We start from the raw sequence: 22,218 nt of genomic DNA on the forward strand, positions 1-22,218 counted from the left end.
TTATTTTGCTTCTCTTAACTTCTAAATCATGAATCATAAACTATTAATTCTATACCCTTAATTACAAACACTAAACCCTAAAATTAGTTAGTATTGACAAACTACAAGTTAGTTCTCTATAATTTTTTTTTAACAGGGAAGAAAACGATGGCAGAGTGTATGAGGAAAAAAAAATCTTGGATACATATAGTTTTAAAGTTAAAAAAAAAAAAGAATAAAAAGAATAAGAATGAAATACGAAATCTCACTCAAATAAATAAGTCAAAATTGATTTCTTGCATGGATTCAAATTTATTTTTATTCGTTTACATGCACTTGCAATAAATAGCAAATCCGGAACAGTTAAAATAGACTCCATAGGAAAATTGCACGGAGTGATGTTCAATTGTTCATACATCGCTCAAAATTATTCAAATGAATAATTTATTCACCGAGTATTTTTAGTTCCACATTTATTAAGTTACATTGATCTGACAGATGATATTTTGTAAGCTGTTCCTTTGCTTTCCTTGTGAGTGACTCTTGTGCTCTTGAAGCATGTAGAATTTTGAAGCATCCCAATTATGATTCTTGAGCAATCACAAAGTGAAATGCTAATGTATCATACGATAGGATTGGTGCCATCAAATGTTAAAAGCACCTTATATAGCTCCGGGCGCCGGTCGCGAAATACCCCCCAACAATGTCTCTGGGATTTGATCTTGTCCAAATCGAATTGAGCAACAAGAACAGCTTCATGTTTATCATCAGCAGCTGCAACTATTTCTCCAGTTGGTCCTGATCAAAGATATCAAAGAGAAGATTAAACCAAAAAATGACAAGTAGTACTAAGCTATGCCTGCAGCTAAAAAGACTAACATTTTCATAGTCGGATATTTTATGCGCAGAAAAGAGAAGAGCTGGATTACCTGCTATAAAGGAGTTTCCATAAAACGTAATCTCACTATTCCCATGCTCAGTCTCAATTACCTCTTTTTTCAAAATAAATCTAGTAAAAAAAAAAAAATAGTAGCCCTTGGCAAATTGCAATTTCACATGCAGAAAAAAGATGGTAAAAAAAAAAATTTCCTTTTCTCTTACATTCAGCAAAGCATGTATTGGATTCTTTTGTTTTAAAGGTTCAATGCGACAACTACCTTCAAGACTAGCAGTCGTAAAGAGAAACAGTTGCAAGCATGGAATGCATGCATATATTACATAAATGAGAGATGGGAGAATACTCATCTCATGAGCAGCCCTATAATTATTAAAATTTATTATACTATAAATTGTAACATATGTGAATGTGGGTGGTTAAGTAGTACAAAATCCTACCAAATTAGCCCCAGCATGTCCTTGCATTACACGCTTCCAGTGGTCACGAGAGTCAAGACCCTGGTCTTGTGGTTCAGAACCAATAGCAGTGGGATAAAATAAAATCTCTGCACCTTGAAGCGCCATTGCCCGTGCTGCCTCAGGAAACCACTGGTCCCAGCAAATAGCTGACATGAAATAAGAGTTGTCAACTTTATTATCTAATTCCTTCCTTCAGCACAATTTGGTATCAGGAAGAACAATAAAAAATGTAACTTTGAATATTGTTTTAGATAGCTAGTATAAAGCTAAAGTAAAAATTAGCATTTTTAGAAAGAAAATTTTAGAGATTCAAAATCCTTCAATAAGTCTTAGAAATCTTCCTATGGAAGCGTACATGTAAAATGAACAGAATGTAAACAGTCAATAATCACAATTTCTCACCAACTCCAATCTTTGCAAATTTAGTCTGGAAAACCTGTTATGCAAAACACCAATGTTACAAAATATTCGGTAGTCACAAAAAGGAATCACAAAAACCAAGCTTATTCAAAGCAGAGAAAATTATTACAGGCAATCCCAAGCACCCACCTTAAATCCAGTGTCACCGGGATTAAAATAGAACTTTTCCTGGTAACCTATATGGGGATTATTTAACGAGTTAGGACAATTGTACACATACTATATTGTGCATAAATAACTTAACACGCGATACCTGGTCCATCTGGAATATGGGATTTTCTATAAATCCCAATATCACTCCCATCAGCATCAATTATGGCTATTGAATTATAATGTGCGTTGTTTGCCTCCTCGAAGAAGCTAACTGGTATGACTACGCCTAACTCTTTTGCAAGTTCCTGCATCCTACATTACAAAGGTTGAAACAAAAATAAGATCCACTACAGAATTACACAGACACAGTAAATAATTGTTAATATAGTTCCACTAATTGGCACACAAACACTAATAGAAAAGCACATTACAGAAGAAACTTCTTTTGTTTCTTTACCTGAGAATTGTAGGATGATCCTTATATGGCTTAGCTCTTTGAATGTAATCTTCTCTTTGTGCTTGACAGAAGTAATAACCTTCAAAGAGTTCCTGAAATTAGTCATGCATCATTAAGAGATCCTTAACACACAACCCATCAGGGTTTTCAGAGACTCCAGTAATTTCACCCAGGGAAAATAAAGTAAGAACAGAAATCCCTTTTGCCACATACATATTCTACTAAACCTTTAGTGGGCATTTGTTTCAACATCGAAAGTTAAAAACTAAAAATTAAATTTAAAACTTAAACCAAACATGGGAATGATATATTTCCATGGATAATTCCCTGGAACAAATTAGAATTCCTTGAAACAAATCCCACTTAGCATTAGTAAAAAGTTAAAGAAATTAACATAACACTGTGTGGCATTGGATCTTCTATGATTGATATGTCAAATAATTACGAAACACTGCCAGGGAAAGGCATTCAGCCCAGGTATTAATTATGCACACCTGAATGAGAACAATGTTTGCACCCTGTTTATGAGCATCTCTAACCAGCCTGGAGCAAACAAAAGCATCACATATCATACATTCCACTTTTGTGATTGAATAATATATACATAGTCTCGTATCAGCACATATAAGAAATAGGAAATGAATAACAAAGCTCGACAAATAGAATAGAAGTCAAAAACACAAATAAAACTAAAGTAATCTTTTAAATATAAATTGCAAGTCAAAAAAGACAGGAAACTCAAAATGACGATCCTTCCTGAACTAACATTGAGATTGCCAATTCATTCGGGAAAAGGTTGCTCAACGATTGATCGAGTTAATCTTACAACCCATTATCAGTTACTTTCGAAGTTCAGAAAACTTTAGTTGTATCTCCAATCAATAACCATCTGATTAAATTACAGCTCAGTTTTCAAGTTAGTTACTAGTTAATTAGTTTGTTAGTTTATGTTATGTTTATTTGCAGGAGATCTGCAGCCGTATATATGCTATATTCTTTCCAATATTGAATGACACCTTGATTTATTCAAGAACAGCAATAACCAATGGCAAACCCGTAGTGTAATAAGAACGACATTGATACTCAGGAACATGGCATATGGAAACATCAGATGCTGATTCAAATTCCGTGGCAAAGTTCAAACAACAGCAGTACATATTCTTGCATATATAAAAGATTATTTGAGCAGGACAAATAAACCATTAACATCAAATAATTTTAAACTGACATGACAACTACTTATGTTAACATAGGGATTCCCAACCAGCAAAAATGGCAAGTTAAGCAATGTCAATCTCCCTTGTGCACACACACTGCTCCAAGGAAGCTGTCACATCTCATATGGCATATGGAATTCCATTCTAATGTTCATACTATTTGTTCAAAATGTGAAATATATTCAGATGATTCAAGAGCTAAAAGGGATTCTTTGAACATGGGCAACTCATAAACTAGTATAGCAAGGTCGATATTTCCGAAAATGAATTCAATTCCAAACATGGGTTTCATGAGCCCAGATCAAAACGCAATTGATTGAAAGAGAATAAGGAGTAAGAAGACGACCTTTCGGCAGTGTCAACATTGGTATCGACATCGTCGGTGCAGGCAAACTGCAGTGCTGATACCACCACGTTCCTGCCCATGTCCTCTATCTGCAGTAGCAAAACATCGCAAAGCAAAGCAAGAATATTTGTAAGCAATACAGCAATAATGATAAAACAGTAGAAGCAGGATATATTAATTATAACTCAAGGTTCCGAAAACCGGACATCAAACCTCATGTATCAATATATTCTATTATAACCTTATTTGCATTAACTCTCTTAGCCTTTGGCACTGCCATTAGAGGAGCTTAAAGCCCACACATAAAAAGAGGCAAAAACACAGAGAGAATCACTACCTTGCATAACAGAGGAGAGGAGACTGAGACTGAGGGAGTGGAAAACACGAACAATGAAGAGATGCGTCTAGGGTTTTTGGTTTAAAATTTAAAAAAACACAAAAAAAAATTGGGTGACAGATATCTCAAAATTCGATTTCTGAAAATTAAAAAAATTCGCGTATGGGCTATGGCATCTCTATCTCTATTTACTCAAACAGAATATTCTCGCAAAGAAAGTGCAGTCATAATTGATTGATTGTTCATGATAAAATATTCCCATAATAATTTCTGAAACACGTTGATGCATCTTCATTTCATTTTAAGACAACAAAATTAAATATTAATTTTTTTATTTTTTTAACAAATTAAATACCACTTTTTAAACATTATAACAATTACCTAATAATTACACGTGGTTTTGAGTGAAAAAAAGAAAAAACAACAAAATTAGAAAAAAATAAAAATAAAAAAATCCTAAATAAAGGTTCTGAAAACCTGACCGGTCATCAACCGCTTTAATCACTGATTCATTGGTTCATTAGTCCAACCGATACAACTGGTGGTTCAACCGAAAAAATCGTTTTAAAATAAAATAATAAATAAATTATAAAGGACCAAATATAAGGGTACTCCAAGAACTCCTACTAGATGCAACATCATTCAACATTATCGCACATTCTCACACACAAATACAAAGCCTTAACTCAAAGAACAACCACAGCAAGTGACTTGGAAAGAAAATGTAAACACAGAACAATCACAAGCATACACAACATGTGAATATTATTATAGCAAACATAATAACAAAATAGCTCTTCTAATGTGTCTCCGAAAATATCCCAAATAAAAAAAAAACTACATAATCTGATCCACTTTATTCAGAAAGTTACATATATTAGAAAAATTAAGAATCAACTAAAAGAAAAAGAAGAGGAAGGCCTGGTTGATTCGATTCAATTGCCTGAGATGAAGAATCAAACAGGGTTGAGAAGCTGAGAGTTTAAATGTTAAACCTCAATATTCAAATTTCAAATAACATGACTCCATTATTGTTATTATTACACACTTCTAATGTCACAAACTCGATATATATTATAGTCCGTTGACACTTGTGTATTCACAACTTGGCCTCATCATTCTGATTCATTCCTTAAGTAGAAGAAAAAGTCCCAATCAGCTTTCGTTACAATTTTATCCAGAGAGTTGGGGTTTTGGTTCGGAGTTCATGCCGATGATGATGACGAGAGGGATGAATCCGTGAATCAGTAACATAGGCAGTGCAAATTTTAACAAAGCTCATCACAATGATTAACAACAGAAAAATGCACTGAAGGAGTAGTGAATCAGTAATATCGGCAGTGCAAATTTTAACAAAGCTCGTCACAATGATTAACAACAACAAAAAGCACTGAAGGAATAGTGAATCAGTAACATAGGCAGTGCAAATTTAAAATTTAAAAGTTATCAATTTAAAATTTATCATCAAATACAATCAGTGAGCAAAGGCAATCAATCAAGCTCTGACTGAGCATTCTGTTCTGATTCTGTGACTGGGAAGCAACAAATTCAGCAACAAATTCAAGTTACAGCAACAAATTTAACAAATTAAATCGCAACAACCTAGCAATTTAGCAAATTAAAACAACAGCATCCCAACAATTTAGCAAATGATCAACTTAACAAGTTCAAGAACATAAAATCACAGCAAAAACAAAAAAAATTAGAAGTAACAGAAGAACAACAAAACAACAACACAAGAACAATTAGCAAATTAACAAGTTCACAATTACAGTTAAAATTTACCAGAAGAATACTAATGCAAGGGGAATCATCATGCTAATATGTTTTCTGCAAAGATGCTATTTGTGCAGCTAAAATTTCCTAATTACTAAGATCCAATTATTCTAATTTCACATGCAATCAACTTACTAAGTTTCAAAAAGCTAGAAATTATAAAACCAACCAGAAATATGGTTAAAGCATTTCATCAAACATGTTGAGTGCGGTAAAATTAAAATGAAACGAGAATTCAAAGCTTAATATCAATGTGATAGAGAAGAGAACATAACTATTGTAACTTTAATTCAGCCTATGAAAAAATCCAAACCACTACCAAATCAAATAGTTACTTATTGTAATAGAAATCAGAAGTTGCAGAGTTTGAAGCAGAGTATTGGTGTTGTGTGAGTGTATTGTCTGCTGGCGGGTTTAGGGAACTTACGGCGGCGACAAAAGAGAGCAGTTCGACGGCTAGGTGAAGCGCGCGGGTTGGTCGCAGAGTTTGAAGCAGAGCAACGTGGCTTCCAGACGAACACGAATGCGAACTCGAATGGTTTGCGGCGGTGGTGCAGGCTTACAGTGCTAGGGTTTTTTGTCTGGGTTTGTGTGATTTCTTTCTGAATGAAAGAAAGAAAGGGAGGAAGGGAGAAAGAAACGAAGGAGCTTCCGTTTTGTGTAAACCGGCCAGGTTCCGGTTTGTCCGGTTCCGGTTTGGTTTTCCACAATTAAATTGAATTCTTGCCTCTACAATGATTTCTAGAGAAATAAAAGTCTTTCACTTTCTATCAAAATGACTTTTAGGAAACTATCATACCTTACAAAACCAGAAGCTGGCAAGACATAATTTGAATAAAGCCTGACATAGCCAAAATGATTCATTAAGGAATGATATCTATCATTTAGATTAACTTAGTTTGTGTAGAAGTTTCTCTCCTCAAAGGAAGGAGAAGGTTTAGTAGTAGTATCAATAATTTTTTGGCTAATGAATTTTTGTGTAGCTAAAAGATCTTGTTAATTTGTTATTATTTTGGCTAGGGTGGAATTCTTGTACAGTATTAAGCCCTAAACAACATTGCTGGTTGATGAAATGGAAAGACAAAATGTACCGAGAAATACATACATATATATATATATAAGAAATGACTTCCTTATGATATTTTTTGCTTCTCAGGATGGTATAATGTTTGGTTTCAGGTATACATTCCATCTGTCAATGAGAAAAAGAGGTTGAAAAATGGTTCCCTGTCTGAAAAACCAAAACCCCTGTTCCCAGGATGCCTTTTTTTGCGATGTGTACTGAACAAGGAGCTGCATGACTATATAAGAGAGGTTGATGGTATTGGAGGTTTCCTTGGTTCCAGGGTTGGAAGCATGTAAGCATATTGTGTTTGTATTGAATGCACCGCTTATCTGCACATCTTGCTTGTTGTTTAGAATTATCATACCTAATTGCTGTATTTTTTTTTTTTTTTCTCTTTTCCTCAATCAATAAATTGATTCTAAATTTCAAAGGATGATCTGTCTAGATTTCAACTTCAGATGAGTAATATTTTGAGTGATATTTCTTTCTTGCTTCCATTGGTTTGCATAATGATCAGATGGAAAACTGGATACACTAGAGTGGATAGAATTAGAAAAGATGTATATAAGATAGATGATAGAATTTCGTCTTAAATGGTATGGTCGTTTGGATGCTCCAACTAGGATAGTGGATTAGATGAAGGATAGTCCTGTAGCTACTAGCTAGAGGTAAAGGGTAACCGATGAAAATCTTAGAAATTATTAAAAGAGATTTAAATATAAATGTAAACACAAAAATGATTTTCAATAGAGCACTATGGTGGTGGATTATATAAAACTAATACCTGCTTCAGCTCTGATGAAATAAGTTGCTGCTGAATAGCTATGTACATGATTTCAGAATTAAAAAAAAAAACTATTATATAATTTATTCTATGTTCAGCTTAAATGGAAACTAAGTTTCTCAAACATTTGCAGAAAGAGACAGATTAACAGACCAAGGCCGGTTGCTGATGAAGATATCAAAACAGTCTTCAGGCAGGCAAAAGAAGAACAAGAAAAAGCTGATCAAGCATTTGAGGAACAAGAGCGTGGTGCAGTCCAAAACTCTGGGATTCCCAATACGGAGTTAGAACCTGATGAAGTTTCTGATGCTTCTGTTGAGTCTAAGCCTAAAAGACGATCCAGAAAAACTTCTGACCAGCTCAGTGTTCCAGGTAGCAAGCTCTTTGTTCCAGGTTCTACTGTTAGGGTTGTATCTGGAACATTTTCAGGTTTTACCGGCACTCTCAAGAAGCTGAATCGCAAAACCAAAATGGTGAGATGCTTCCTTAAAACACTCAAGAGTAATTTCTATACATTAACATCAGGTTGTAAGCCTGTTAAGTTGCGTGAATGTGACAAATCATTGTGAATAGGTATTATAGTGGGTATAATGCTGCTTTGGCACCTTGTAATTTCATTGACTGAGGGTCAGTGCATGGAAATTGATTCCAAAAAGAAATCCCTGAATTTTTCACTAGTATTTTTACTCTTGTACCAAACCCTCCCACAATCCATATTAGGATTTACATGATCAAGTGGTAAACAGGCTTGTCCCTTCTCAATGGTCTCGAATTCAAGTCCTGACGACATACGAAGCCTATGCTAGGAGAGGCAGCCACAATTTCTCAAGCTAAATTTATTGGATTCTTTGTAAACTCAAAAAATAAAATAAAATATGGCTGTGAAAGTCTGATCCCTTAAATAATGTATTGAATTACCTGGTTACTATATTACCTGATTTGTTTTCCTTCCCTTCACTATATTGACTCGATGACCCTTCTCCATGCAGGCCACTGTACATTTTACACTATTTGGGAAGGAGAACATAGCAGATATAGATGTCAGTGAAATTGTTCCAGAGACTAATTGATGCTTGTAAGTTCTGCGCCGTATTTGAAATGCTATGCATCACATTTTCTGCTGTTCATAATAGTGTTAGTAGATAGCTTCGGATCGTTGAAATTGGAAGGGAAAATAAAAAGCTTTATAGAGTTACTGGATGCTCTCTCAGCCTTCTCCATTTATGGTTAAGCTGAATTTTTGAAGATATTCATTCTTACCTAGTAGTCTAGCATTGACTTGTGTTGTGAGTCATGCATTGCGGATGTTAAGCAATCAGCTACCTTAGTAAGATTAAGACGACATTATGGGAAGCTGCTGTCAGAAGTGTCATGCTCAATTAACGAAATACAACTTTTGAAGCCTGAACTGAGACCCGAGGGACAAAAATCAAAGGTAACGGTTACGATATGCTTTAGCCATTGCTAATAGAAGTTTCACGACTGAGTCGCTCATAGTTCTGTTCTGTTGAAGGGAATTGATATCTTGGATAGACTTGGTTATTATTTAAGTTATAAGGCAATAGGCATGATTGTGTTTGTGATGTAAGTTTTATAACACAGATTTTGATATGATAGCAGTTTTTCTTCTCAATAATGTACATGCTAAGTGAATTTGTTTTCTCCTCCTTTTTCTTCCAAAGTACCTTTCGCTCAGTGCAATTTCCCAGCACTTCTGTGTATTAACTGTTGCAAGTAATTAAGATACACCATCATTTGCTGGATTGTCTAATGTGATGAGCATTTGTCGATTTTCTTTTGGCATTGCTCACATGTAAAATATATTCTCAAATTTGTGGAAACCACATTCATCAACATTGGTTTGCAATCTGTATATGCTCCACAGTGGAGATTACTTGCATGTTTTTTGTAGACTCCTGATCAATTGCTTGTTTTTATTTATTATATTTAAACTTAATATAAAAAAATTAAACAAAACAAAATAAAATAAACTAAAAGGAAGGTGTTAGCTATACGGTGAAGATGACATTCTATCGTCACATGAAGAAAATGAGATCTATGGTAAAGAACTAAAGATAGATGACACGTACAGGAGTTTACCATAAATCTAATAACAAATGATGCATCTAATATTTTTCTCCTCACTTCCCAAACTACCCTTGTCTTCTTTCATATTTCCAAAGCCATCCTCTTCACCATCAATGTCCAAGTACGCAAAAAAGCTATAGAATATCACTACAAAAATTAGAAGTATTAGATCTAAGGGTACTCTCTTCTATATGCATCTATCTTTATCATAGATGTCATTTTCTTCACGTGAAGTAAAATTTGCCTTCTTCCTTAGCAAACAACAAAAAGTAAAGAATGGATGATTGATAATGTTATTTTTTTTTATCATGCATTATATATATTATAAAGAATAAAAAATATGCAAATACTTTCCTTGTAGAACAACCCTTTCCTTATCTAAATTAGATTCAGATTTCTCTTTCTACAGCTTTATAAATTTTATCTCATATTTATCAAGTTTTCCAACACCACTACTAGATTGGGGTAGTGGTGACTAGCTAGCTGCGATAATTTCCATAAAGTTCAAACTCAAGTGGCAACAAAAAGATAATAATAATAATAAAACAGAATATTAAAGAATCAAGACAATTATTGGTAGCATGACCTACACTTTCAATTCGTATACTAGATTCGTTTTTCTTAATTTTTTATTATAAGCTATGGTCTATCTGAATCATGAGGGAAATTCATCTTTATGCTTCTTCAAAAAAGCTGCTCTTTACTTTTATTGACATAATCAGATAATCTTTTCTAGGGTAACAAAGTTCAATTGAAGCCCTCAAAAGATGGAAAAGGAGACTTTCATTAAAGCTTTTTATTCATTTTACAAGCAATAATGCAGTGTCCTGGAATGCCTTTATACCAGGCAGCTGGGAGGGGCAGCTGCTGAACATGCAATGTTATTGACTTATTATTGGCCTCCACTAAAGAAATAAATTCTATTGTAATAAAATTTAACATATAAACTTTTAATATTGATTTTTAGTCCCTCTTTTTTCCATTTTTTCTGTTTTAGCCCCCCTATCGTTCAGAATTTAGATATTATAAGTATTTAAAATTGGGATAACTGAGGCCGATTCTATTGTCAATCTAAACCCCTCTCAGTTGGCCAGCGCCACTCTCTTCGTTCTCTCCGAAAACAACATCAAAGAGACACAGTCCTCTTGTTAACCGAACCAGCCATCAAGCCAGGGAAACTAGAGGACAAATAAACTGTAACAAATTATCATCACGATGATAAACTAAACTTGTTTTTGAATATGATGAAAAACTGCAGAAGTAGAAGAATATAGTGAATTAGTTCACTGTACATATTTGTCAAAATTCTAGCTTTGACTATGTCTCTTTCTGTGCTTAGAATCTAGCTTAGTTAACTCCCTATACTTATGCTTAAGCATCCCATATAACAACAATGATCATCACTTCATCAGTCACAATATCACATACTAACAATAAACAAGATGCTATATTAGATATAGAACTGACTATAAAATGGAAAAATAAGATGTAGCTGTAGTTTGAATTGCACTATCTTGAAAGCAAATCCAAAATAACAGGTATACATGATTGTATAAAATCAATAGAATACAATGTCTTTATACCCTAAACTCTATCACAAAATTGGAGGAAAATGATATATGCTCTGTCATATAATAATTGACGATTTTCAACAACAGGGGTGATAAAATGGCAGCAGACCCAAGGTTTCTCATGAATTCCAGTAAACCTTTCATACAGTACCGGAGTTAAACACATGGAGATCCAGTAAAGTATTGTAATGGCCCTTCTCAATTTCCTCCTCCTTTACTCCATGAATAATAAGGGTCTCAATGATTAAGTCTTCCCAATCAACATCATCAACTACCATTCCTCTTCTCTTCTTGCTTTTTTTCTCAGGATCAACAGTACCATTGGCATCTAAGGGGTGCATAATTTTTTCTATCCGCAACTTAGCAGCATTGATCCTTTCCCGCCTCATTCGACATTTCACCTGCCCAGCGACAAAAGATGGTGGCATTGTATCCACTCCAACATCCTTCTCTAGTAATTGTTTGAGTAGAAGCTTTTTGCTCAGCTCTGATTTTCCCTCCCACCACTCCCAGCAATCCCGAATATCAAATTTGAACGTACTCCTTTTATGAGCATTTTCACCACTTCTTGAATTATAAGCAGAAGGATTCTCATTCAGAAATTCCCTATACATCATGGACAAACATTCAGGTGAAATCTCCATCCTATCCACATCCTCAATACCAGGTCTCTCAACATCACTTTGCGTTGAAAAATACTGAGAATCGTTTTGGGAGCTTGTGCCACCAGTCCTGGATTCAGTGTACGCATTATTTTGTCTCAAACACTCCTTAATCACATCCTCCATATTCAAACCAAGCTCATCAAGACTCTTCCTCTTTTCCCCTGGTCTTGCCATGGACTTCTTCTCCATGTATTGAATCAAAAATGGCGCATTCTTAACTATGTTCTTGGTAGTAACATCCTTTCCCCATGGCAACACTTGCGCAGCCTTCACCAGCGTCTCGAGGAGCTCCTTGTACCTAGCTCGACAAGTGGAAACCGCGGCATGAACCTCCGTAGCTAATTCCTCAATCCTCACCTCAACTTGATTCAACTCTGCCACAAAAACCAAAACTGCAACCACCAAAGGAAGCGGCCTGCGCCCCGTACTCAAGAACCACTTCACGGCACACTGTATCAAGAACACACCCTGCTTCTTCATCGTGTCCAGCTTACTGCCATCAACATCTTCAAAACAATGTGAATTCTTGAGAGTCCTTTCCAACGAATGCACTATATCAAACTCAGGAAAATCAGACCTCAAATCCAAAAAATCAACAACACGAAGAATCATCCTGCCAAGCTCATAGACATCACACCCAACAGCAGAGGCAACTTCCGCCATGGGCAAAGGTCGATCATCCTTTCGCATAACAACATAAGCACAGGAGCCAATCAAAACGGAAAACCAATTGCCTTGCCCAAACTCACCCTCAGTGATATCAGAAATCATGGATCGAATCTCATTGCTCTTGGAACCTAAGCCTAACCTAGAAGTTAAATCGTCAATTAAACTGTTGGCAGCAAAGTGTTTCCTTTCTTTGTAAGTGTAGACACTACCTGAACCGGTGGTTCCAAGTCTGATGAAGGTGCCCTGAATGCCGGTGATTCCGCCGATTTGGGCGTCGAATTGATCGAACGGTTGGATGGCACCGCAAGTAGAACATGCCAGCTGGCCAGTTATATCGTCACGGAAAAACGAGGTTTTGTTGCACTCGGCACAGGCGCGAGAGCTCGACATTGAAGCAGCCCGCTTAGGCAAGGGCGAATCGGACAGGTAAGGCGGCGTTCTCGGAGCTCACGGCGGGAGCAGAAGCAGAAGAGCCACGAATGGGAGTGAGACTGAGAGGGAAACGCTAGGGTTGCCGTTTTGGAATTTTCCCCTTTTTCTTTTTATTTTATTTATTTATAAATTTTTAACAATTTTAAAAATATATCTTGATTTTGATAGATTAAACAGTTAAATCCATATAGTCACCCAAAAAAAAAACAGTTAAATCCATATAATTTTTTTTTAATTTTGCTAACACATGTTAATATACCTTAAGCGCAGTTCGGGCCTGCTACACATACAAGCAATAAGGCCTTACAAGTCTTACAAGCCCCAAGCCCACAAACATACCAGACGCGCACTAATTAGATTGAATGGAGCGTAACATTCACGCGCTCCCACTCAAACGGTTACGCTTCGCTTCGAGTAAACCACCCCTTAATGGCAGACTCTTCCACTTCTCAAAGCAATTCAAAGAAAACGCAACCCTTCCATTTTCGAGCAAAATTCGAAAATCAAGATATACAACTCGTCGCTAACCTTCGAAACTTCCATCAACACACCATCAAACTCTCGATCAAGAATCTCCAGAGAAAACAAAGCTATAATACTCAAGGTACGTTACATTACGATTCCTGTATATTTTCCAGATTACGAACTAGGTTTTACTGTTCTTCTACGTTGTTGTACGTTTTACTGTTCTTCTTGCTCTACATCTCATTTTACAGTTTATAATGTTCTAGGTTTTACTGTTATTCTTGCTTCTATGTTACACTGTTCTTCTTCGTTCTTGTAGGTGTTACTGTTCTTGTTGTTCTAGATCTTCTGGTAACTGATTTTTGGAGGTATATTCCGTAGATTGGTGGGTGTATATGGAGTAATTTGTTGGGTGTATATGGCATAAAATGTAGGGTGTATATTTCTGAACTGATATATTGTTATAGTCAGCACTTGCTTATATTTGCTTGTCCATGGGTGTATATTGCTTGACCTTGTAATGTTGCTTGATATTGATGCATGTTTGAGTGATACCTGACTGATATATATGGATGTATCTGAATCATATCTATGGGTGTATCTTACTAATATCTTTGCGTGTATCTGACTCATATATATGGGTGTATCTTACTTATATCTTTGGGTGTATCTGACTCATATATATGCGTGTATCTTACTGTTATCAATGGGTGTATCTGACTCATATATATGGGTGTATCTTACTGATATCTTTGGGTGTATTTTTCATTTCAGAGAAAATGGCAGCGAGAAACCAACCTGGAAGAAATGTAAGAACAAATATATGTCTTACATGAAATCAGTTTTATATAATAGATATATATCTGACTATAATTTTATTTTTGTCTTACAGCAAACAAAAGACCTTAAGTGTGCCACTCATCTCCTAAGTGATAAATTCAGAAACATGAGTGAGGAGAAGAAGGCGATTGTGAGGGATCTGGGATTCGGTGGCTTGATGCACATCCCACCACTAAGGGTGCATCACCAACTGTTAAGGGAGCTGGCTAACAACTTCAAATTGGAGGAGAATAGACTGGAAACCGGATACGGTTCTTTTAAAATTACCCCAAGAAAAATAGGTCATGCGCTTGGCATCAACGCAACAGGTAACTCGATAAAAATTATAGGTGTATATTAACTGATGGTTGGGGTGTCTTTAAATTGATGCTTGGGTGTATTTGAACCGATTTTGATACTTTGTTGTTTTCCTTTTTGTAGGAGATCTGTTTCCTCAGAAAGTGGATTATAAGAAACTTTCTGAGGATGACAAAGTAATTTTTAGAAGATTCCAGGGTAAGACCCTCAAAAGTCTTACAGATGAGATGATGGATATTGGCGTTGGTAATGAAGAGGATCGCCTAATGTTCAAGAGGATTTTCATCCTCTATATACAGATGGCGTTCCTTTTGCCAAAGACAATAAACAAAATCTCGCCTGTACACCTGGCCCCAATTTTTGAGATGGACAGCATAACGGAGCGAAACTGAAGAGGGCATGTTTTGACCTTTATCGTCAAGGGTATAACCGACTACAAGGAGAAAAAGAAGAAGGCAATTGATGGCTGCCTCTTTGCCCTGATGATAATATACTTTCATCTTTCTAAAAATAAAGGCAAGAAGAGGGCTGAAAGACCGCCAAAATCCTGGATTGCTAACTGGAGTAAGGAGCAGTTGGTCGAAAGAATGAATGCAGAAATAGAGGAAATTTTGGTAAGTTGAACATAATATGTTGGGTGTATATTTATTTATCTGAACGCTGCTAAATAAATTATCTGATGTTTCAGGGGATTGTAAAGATGGCGCAAACAAGAGAGAAAATGAAAAAAATAGAGAAAACAGAAAAAAAAAACAACAAATCAAAAAAACAAAAAAAAAGGAAGGCAAGTTCAACATCGTCTTCGGAAAAAGAAACAACTGATAGTGACAGTTCTACCTCTGAGTCTGAGACTCAAGAAGACTCGGAGGATTCAGCAAGAAAACAACCCAGCAAAAAGGGAAAAAAGTAAGTATTTTGTGGAACCATTTGGGTGTATTTTGTTTATCAAGTTGGTTGTATGTTGTTTATTAACTTGGGTGTATTTCGTTTGTTGTGTTGGGTGTATATTGTCCATTCAGTTGGTTGTATCTTGTGCATTCATCTGGGTGTATTTTATATCTTTAGTATGTTCTAAATAGTGATTGTTTGCCTTCCAGAATGGACTCCAAAAAAAGGAAGAAGAGTCAAGAGGATTCAGATTCTTATTCAGAATCCGAATCAACTGATGAGTAATGTTATGAAATTATTACTCCTTTCTTTTGACTTCATTATCAAGATTTCGTGTATTAACTGAATTGTCTCTTATTAACTTATAGAAGCGAAGAATCATCACCGGTGGAGAAGCAAAGAAAAAAGAAAAAGACACAAAGAACACCAAAAAAGTAAGCACTTCTTTGGACAATATTCTGTGATAAAATTAATTTTTTATTTCTGATTCATACTTGTTTTTTCCACCCAGAACACAATCCAAAAAGAAAAAGGTTGTTGCTGAGCATTCATCTCCTGAAGAAGATCAATCATATGATGGGTACAGTAATACGTAAGCTATATTACCGTCATCATCATAATTATTTTAGTTAACATCTTCTTTTATGAATGTAGTGAGAGATATGAAATATCAAGTGAAGATCTAGATGAAATCTTAAGGGAAAACGTTGAAAATTCTGGTGGACAAAGGTATGTCTTGCTGGGGTGTATATTTCAGATTTTAGTGTGTTTTCTTTGCTAATAATTATTTCTTGTTTTGCAGGGAGAAGGAACCTGACATGCGATCGACAGAAGGTCGCTATGTCTCTTCTGAAACGTAAGATGCTTTATTTAATAAAATCTTTTTATCATGATTTACGTGTATCATATTTTGTCTGAAATAACATAAAATCTGTTTAGAATACCGGACGTGAACTTGGGAAGTGATGATCCTTCCTCTCAAAGACACACAGAACAAAGTAGTGTAAACAAGCCTGCAGAGAGCACGTAATTTCTCTTTCAAAGAACCGTTAATTTTCTTCTTTTATTACCTTCTGCTTCTAATTTTGTATATATTTTTTTAGAAAAAAAAGCCCTTTATTATTTTATTCAAGAAAAAAAAGGCAGGAAAAAAAAGCAAAAACTGCAAGTATGTAAGTTCTCAAAAAACAAAGCATGTCTTCCTTTTGAATTGTTCGGGTGTATTTTTTGACTTTCTTTGGGTGTATTTTAGGTTGAGTTTGGTTCAAGAGTCAGCGAGTGAGCCGGCTGATTCGAATATAATGGTTGTGAGGGAAGAAACACCGTTGGACGCACTTGCAATGTGAGTTTTTCAAGAATATCTTGCACCTTATAACCTTATTATTTTGAAAGGCATTGTTAACCTTTCGTTTTTCTACTTGTTTAGAGTTCCGATTCAAGTTTTCGTGCCGGTGTCCCAAACAACCACTGTGCCAGAATTTGAAGAAACACCTGAGACAGATTTTGAACCAACCCCTGTGCTACAAATTGAAGGAACTACAAAAACGTAAGAAATAGTATTGGGTGTATATTTGTTTTGAGTGCGGGTGTATATTGGGTTACAGTTCGTGTGTATATTGGGTTACAGTTTGGGTGTATATTATTCCTGAATAGTTTTTTTTCGTCATGATTAATTTGATGTGCCGTGCAGCACTCCTGAACCCCCCAACAACTTGAAGAAAGCACAGCCACACTTCCCCCAGCTCCATCTAAAAGGTAAGTTCATTAGAGTAAAATCAATGTATGGGTGTATATTGGGTTACAGTTTGGGTATATATTGTTCCTATATAGTTTTTTTTATGTCATGATTAATTTTCTGTGCTGTGCAACACTCCTGAACCCCCCCCCCAAAAAAACTTGAAGAAAGCATACCCACGCTTCCCCCAGCTCCATCTAAAAGGTAAGTTCATCAGACTAAAATCAATCTTTACTTATAATCCGTATATTCTTACTCTTATAATACGTTATACATGATCACGCAGTTATCCAGCCACAGAAGACGCTGCTGCGCTGTTGATGATGGCACGGACAGCATCGTATGTTCCTAAAACAGATCCGATGCCATCATTCAGCCTTGGCTTCACTAATTGTAGGAGGAGGTGGACCACTACAGAGTAGAATATGCCTCGCGGATACTATTCAGTGAATTGAATAAAGAGAGAGATCAAGCAATTAGAGCGAGTAATGCAATAAGACTGTCGAAGCCATTGTCAGTATTATTGAGTCCATTTTGTCAGATTAAGTCTACTGATATAGAAACTGAGTAATCTAACTGCTATCTAGGTTGTAAATTGAACAAATGCTATAAAAATTTGCCATTTATAAACAACTTCTATTCAATGAAATTTTTTTCCATAGTTAAACTGTCTGTGCTGTATTCAAAAGCTCTATATTACAGGTGATAAAATATGAAGGAAAACATCAAGGCGGATCTAAAACACAAATTATAAACTTTTACACCCAACCAAAGTTTAATATACACCCAAGATTGCTTAATATAAACTGTCTGTGCTGTTAAACTGTCTGTGCTGTATTCAAAATGTATGAATTACAGGTACTATAATATGAAGAAAAATATTAAATCAACTATACACCCATACCCTGGGATTTTTTACACCCAAAAGAACATTACTTTTACACCCATATTCTGTAACTATACAGCAAAAGAGTTATCCCCTGCTGCTGGTACCCTGAACTGATAATTCATAACATGTCCTTGATATTGGCTGGAATTTGAATGCACCACTGATGCGGCATCAAACAAGTTTATCTGAATATAAGAAACCCACATATTAGCTAAACTATTAACGAGAAAAATAAATTCAATCACCAAAAATTTAAAGAACATTACTTTTACCTCGCTTAAAACTTTCGTTTTCTTCTTCTTTGTGGCATTTGCAATCTGTTTGTCCAACTTTGAACCTAGCCTATTTTTTGGACGTCCTCTTGTTCGAATCCTTGGTGGACTTTGAAGCTCGTTAACGGATTCCAAGTTGGCGTCTTCGTGGGATAAAGAAGATGTCCCCTTTCTTTTGGCTTTTAATGATTCCATTTCAGCCATGACATTATCGTACGCACGGTGCAGAATTGCAGTCAGCTCCTTCTATTCGGATGCAAATTCACAAATATTTTGCGAACGAAAAACCAATTGGTCAAACCTCTTGCTTCTTGGCTCCAAAAGTGGCTCGTCGTGGCTGCTCTTGATGTGTGTGTGTCGCCTCTTTACCTTCTTGCTCCATCGTTCCAGTATATATCTCGGTGACACTTGGCTTACTCGTTCAAAGCTTAACACGCTTAGTGCGTGACGACACAGTATTCCTCTCGACTCGAATAATAAACATTGGCATTTTACCTCGACTGCGACTGAGTCGTAAGTAACCACAAACTTGTTGAATATTGAGCTCGAAACTTGTTCTTCGACTTCGTATACTGAATAGCCTAGAGTGGAATTCGTTAATCTGGTGATGCAATTCGCCTTTCATCTGAATTGCACTTGGACTTCCCTAAACTTTTGATGAGTGTACACATCTTGAAACTGAGGTTCAATGGAGGATTTGGTTGCACACGGTATGACCGTGTGAAAATCTGCAGCATCTGATTCTCTCTCTGCTTGCTCTCGGCTTCCGAGGCAATTATCGTATTGTTTGACGAACTGAATAAGCGAGCTGTTCCGGGTGATAAACTTGTTAAAAAATGAATGCATGCTCTCACTCCTTTGTGCGCTTCTCATCCCTGCCCTGAAGTGGTGATCCAGATAGATAGGAACCCATATATGACGGTCTTCATACAGATCTGCAGAATACACCCAAACACAGACTATAAATACACCCAAAAAAACATGCAATTTACACCTTTGCTGCATATTTTAAACAAACATTACCTGAAAGCCACTTGTTGTCCACAAGACCAAAATTCAGTAGGAAATCATTCCAATTCCTATCGAATGAGTCTTTGCTATGAGAGTTCCAAACAACTTGGCTCATTTCTTGTTCAATATCGGCATGTCCCTTGTACCCGTTTAATTTGCTTGGAATCTTCTTCATGATGTGCCAAATACACCAACGGTGAATTGTTGTTGGCATACAGGCCTCTAAAGCCCTTTTCATTGATGCGCACTGATCGGTTAGAAACTCTTTCGGAGCGTTTTCTCCCATGCAACGAAGCCAACATTGAAATAACCATTTGAATGATTCAATTTCTTCGTTTTTCATCAAAGAGCATCCGAGAAGTGTTGACTGACCGTGGTGATTCACCCCGACAAAAGAACCACAGACCAAATTATACCTGAAACAAATTACCATAGTGCAGAATGCAAAATCATTAGGTACACCCCAACAAATGCTTCGTATACACCCAAAAAAACAGCCAATATACACCTCTGTTGCGGATTCATAAAAATACATTAATTTAGCATCATAAACAGGGGCAGTTTGTTACCTGTTTGTATTGTAGGTGGTGTCGAATGAAATGACGTCTCCGAAATACTCAAACGCAGCTCTGCTTCTTGCATCGGCCCAAAAAGCCAGCTTAATCGATTGATCCTCCTCGAGTTCGAGCTCAAAAAAGAAATTATGATTCTTCTCTTTCATTCTTAACAAATATTTCCCGAATTCCTTTGCATCTTCTTGTTCGGAAACATTCCGCACTTCCCTGGTAATGTAATTCCTCACGTCCTTTTCGATAAAATTTAACTCGCGGTGACCCCCGGCAGCCGCAACAAATGATTGGTAGGTTTTGCTTGGTCTGATACCAGCCTCCTCGTTATTCTCTATTGTACGACGAATGGACATGCTTAGTTCCCTGTGCTGTTTGAGCATCTCTGCTTTACTTGGACAGCAAGGTTGTGAATGATCCAGCACAACCTTTGAAATTATCCAAGCACCGACATCCTTCAATGTGTGTATATAAATTCTTGCAGGACAATTTAAATCGGCTGTCGGATTGGTCTTCTCGGTCGGAGATATTTTAGATTTCCATTTTCCCTCTCTGCTACATGTAATCAATTGATTCTTAATCTCGTTTCCCTTCCTATTTGTGCTCCGAACTCTTGTAGAGAAACCTGCAGCCTTGGCGTAGTTCTTGTAAAATTTTCCATCATCTTCAAGGGTGGTAAAGGTCATTCCAACCTTCGGAACAAGCTGGTCATCAACAACCGAGAGAGGCTGCAGAATACACCATGTTAAAAACTGTAAATACACCCATAGATATGATTCAAATACACCCAATCATGTGATACACCCGAACTGCAACAACTCAACTAAAATGACAATAAAAGCCATAAACTGTAAATACACAGGCTGCAGAATACACCATGTCAAAAACTAAAAACACACCCAATCATGTCTGATATAATACACCTGAACAACAACAACTCAATTAAAATAACAGAAAAAGCAGTAAAGTGTAAATACACCCACACTTCTAGCAAAAATACACCCAAAAAAGATCTGATCTACACCCGAGCGTCTGCTATAAATTCCAGATAATTAATCAAAACTAATACATTACATTTAATTCACAGATTTATCTTCATGCATTATTTTGACAGTCAATGTTCACGAATTATTCACCTACACATTGCTATACAAATTACTGCAACAAAATTCATAGTAATCCTATGTAAATCAAACCTCAGGAACTTCATTAAATTCAAATTCATAATCCACTTTGCCTGGATTCAGATGACAATCTGAGGTTGAATCATCCATTATCTTCAAAACAAGTTCAAAATTTGATTTCAGAAAACAAAAAATCAAATAGAAAACGAAGCTGGAGTTGCACAGAGAGAGGAAGTAACGTAAATGACAAAGAACATACCAGTGAGAAAGGAGAGGAAAAGAACGATCGAGAAGAAGGAGGGAAGACGCACGAGAAGAAGAACGAGCAAATCTGAAAATAAGGAGAACGAAGAAGGAAACAAATCTTTTAAATTTGGTAGTTATATATACGCGGGATCTTATATAGCGCGTGTATTAGACGAATGTGTAGCAGCGCGTTTTTTAGGTTTATTCCTTAATGAACTTGTAAAGCATACAAGCCCTAATGGCTTGTATGCGGAGCTTTTCTGTTTAGAGAAATGTGATGAAAAGTAGAAGTATTACGAGAGAAGTCATTTTTTTTTTAACTTCTCTATAAGCTCCTAAATAGCTTCCTAAAAAGTTGCAATTTGGTTTTGAAAATTGCACCAGACATTAATACTACTATTTTTCATAAGTCAAAAGTTAAAAAAAGTTACTTCTAGAGTTTCCCAAACAGGCCCTAAGTGTTTGTTTGGACGCCATTATTTTGATAAAAAATATCTTTTTTATTTTTTTAGCGTGTTTGGTGAATTTCTAGTAGTAAAAGTAAAAGCATTAGAAAAATAAAAAAAACATCTTTTTTGAGAAGTTGTAATTTACATTTTTTTTAAAGATTTTTTTCCTTAAAAAAATAT

At 35.9% G+C, this 22,218-nt stretch overlaps 4 protein-coding genes across 7 annotated transcripts; 2 read left to right on the forward strand and 2 right to left on the reverse strand.

The window, feature by feature from the left end:
• LOC107625660 (N-carbamoylputrescine amidase) lies at positions 249 to 6,680 on the reverse strand. Of its 3 annotated transcripts, XM_016328355.2 has the most exons (11): positions 6,461 to 6,680; positions 4,587 to 4,604; positions 3,869 to 3,957; positions 2,800 to 2,848; positions 2,306 to 2,397; positions 2,009 to 2,160; positions 1,885 to 1,931; positions 1,738 to 1,771; positions 1,304 to 1,481; positions 909 to 985; positions 249 to 777 (listed from the first exon to the last, which is right to left on the reverse strand). In XM_016328355.2, exons 3-11 carry the CDS (start codon positions 3,946 to 3,948, stop codon positions 602 to 604), a joined length of 885 nt encoding a protein of 294 aa, XP_016183841.1. In that variant the 5' UTR covers positions 3,949 to 3,957; positions 4,587 to 4,604; positions 6,461 to 6,680; the 3' UTR covers positions 249 to 601. The 3 variants fall into 3 exon arrangements, with proteins under 3 accessions (XP_016183841.1, XP_016183840.1, XP_020971788.1); XM_016328354.2 differs by lacking the exon at positions 4,587 to 4,604 and having other exon boundaries at positions 6,409 to 6,680; XM_021116129.1 differs by lacking the exons at positions 4,587 to 4,604; positions 6,461 to 6,680 and adding an exon at positions 4,206 to 4,359.
• On the forward strand, positions 6,801 to 9,618 carry LOC107627578 (transcription termination/antitermination protein NusG-like). The gene is made up of 4 exons (XM_021116130.1): positions 6,801 to 7,068; positions 7,161 to 7,339; positions 7,965 to 8,304; positions 8,821 to 9,618. The coding sequence occupies exons 1-4, from the start codon at positions 7,054 to 7,056 to the stop codon at positions 8,899 to 8,901; spliced, it is 615 nt and encodes a 204-aa protein (XP_020971789.1). The 5' UTR covers positions 6,801 to 7,053; the 3' UTR covers positions 8,902 to 9,618.
• LOC107625661 (plant-specific TFIIB-related protein PTF2) lies at positions 11,394 to 13,356 on the reverse strand. 2 transcript variants are annotated; one of them, XM_021116128.1, is made up of 2 exons: positions 13,034 to 13,356; positions 11,394 to 12,963 (listed from the first exon to the last, which is right to left on the reverse strand). In XM_021116128.1, the coding sequence occupies exons 1-2, from the start codon at positions 13,138 to 13,140 to the stop codon at positions 11,631 to 11,633; spliced, it is 1,440 nt and encodes a 479-aa protein (XP_020971787.1). In that variant the 5' UTR covers positions 13,141 to 13,356; the 3' UTR covers positions 11,394 to 11,630. The 2 variants fall into 2 exon arrangements, with proteins under 2 accessions (XP_020971787.1, XP_016183842.1); XM_016328356.2 differs by having other exon boundaries at positions 11,394 to 13,356.
• On the forward strand, positions 13,584 to 17,092 carry LOC107628453. Its single transcript, XM_021116984.1, has 9 exons — positions 13,584 to 13,860; positions 14,496 to 14,530; positions 14,614 to 14,869; positions 14,982 to 15,034; positions 15,232 to 15,281; positions 16,401 to 16,475; positions 16,549 to 16,602; positions 16,686 to 16,772; positions 16,999 to 17,092. Exons 1-9 carry the CDS (start codon positions 13,686 to 13,688, stop codon positions 17,090 to 17,092), a joined length of 879 nt encoding a protein of 292 aa, XP_020972643.1. The 5' UTR covers positions 13,584 to 13,685.

The sequence above is a fragment of the Arachis ipaensis genome, chromosome B02 (assembly GCF_000816755.2).
Source record: "Arachis ipaensis cultivar K30076 chromosome B02, Araip1.1, whole genome shotgun sequence".
NCBI lineage: Eukaryota > Viridiplantae > Streptophyta > Magnoliopsida > Fabales > Fabaceae > Arachis > Arachis ipaensis.

Excerpts from the sequence above, each read along its gene's own strand:
- LOC107625660 (XM_016328355.2), bottom strand. The coding sequence starts at position 3,948 with ATGGGCAGGAACGTGGTGGTATCAGCACTGCAGTTTGCCTGCACCGAC. Across the intron at positions 2,161-2,305 it reads GATCATCCTACAATTCTCAG|GATGCAGGAACTTGCAAAAG; the intron begins GTAAAGAAACAA and ends TTTGTAATGTAG. Across the intron at positions 778-908 it reads TGGAAACTCCTTTATAGCAG|GACCAACTGGAGAAATAGTT; the intron begins GTAATCCAGCTC and ends ATCTTTGATCAG.
- LOC107627578 (XM_021116130.1), top strand. Across the intron at positions 7,340-7,964 it reads GGTTCCAGGGTTGGAAGCAT|AAAGAGACAGATTAACAGAC; the intron begins GTAAGCATATTG and ends AAACATTTGCAG. Across the intron at positions 8,305-8,820 it reads TGAATCGCAAAACCAAAATG|GCCACTGTACATTTTACACT; the intron begins GTGAGATGCTTC and ends TTCTCCATGCAG.
- LOC107628453 (XM_021116984.1), top strand. The coding sequence starts at position 13,686 with ATGGCAGACTCTTCCACTTCTCAAAGCAATTCAAAGAAAACGCAACCC. Across the intron at positions 16,603-16,685 it reads CGCTATGTCTCTTCTGAAAC|AATACCGGACGTGAACTTGG; the intron begins GTAAGATGCTTT and ends AAATCTGTTTAG. Across the intron at positions 16,773-16,998 it reads AACAAGCCTGCAGAGAGCAC|GTTGAGTTTGGTTCAAGAGT; the intron begins GTAATTTCTCTT and ends GGTGTATTTTAG.
- LOC107625661 (XM_016328356.2), bottom strand. The coding sequence starts at position 13,214 with ATGTCGAGCTCTCGCGCCTGTGCCGAGTGCAACAAAACCTCGTTTTTC.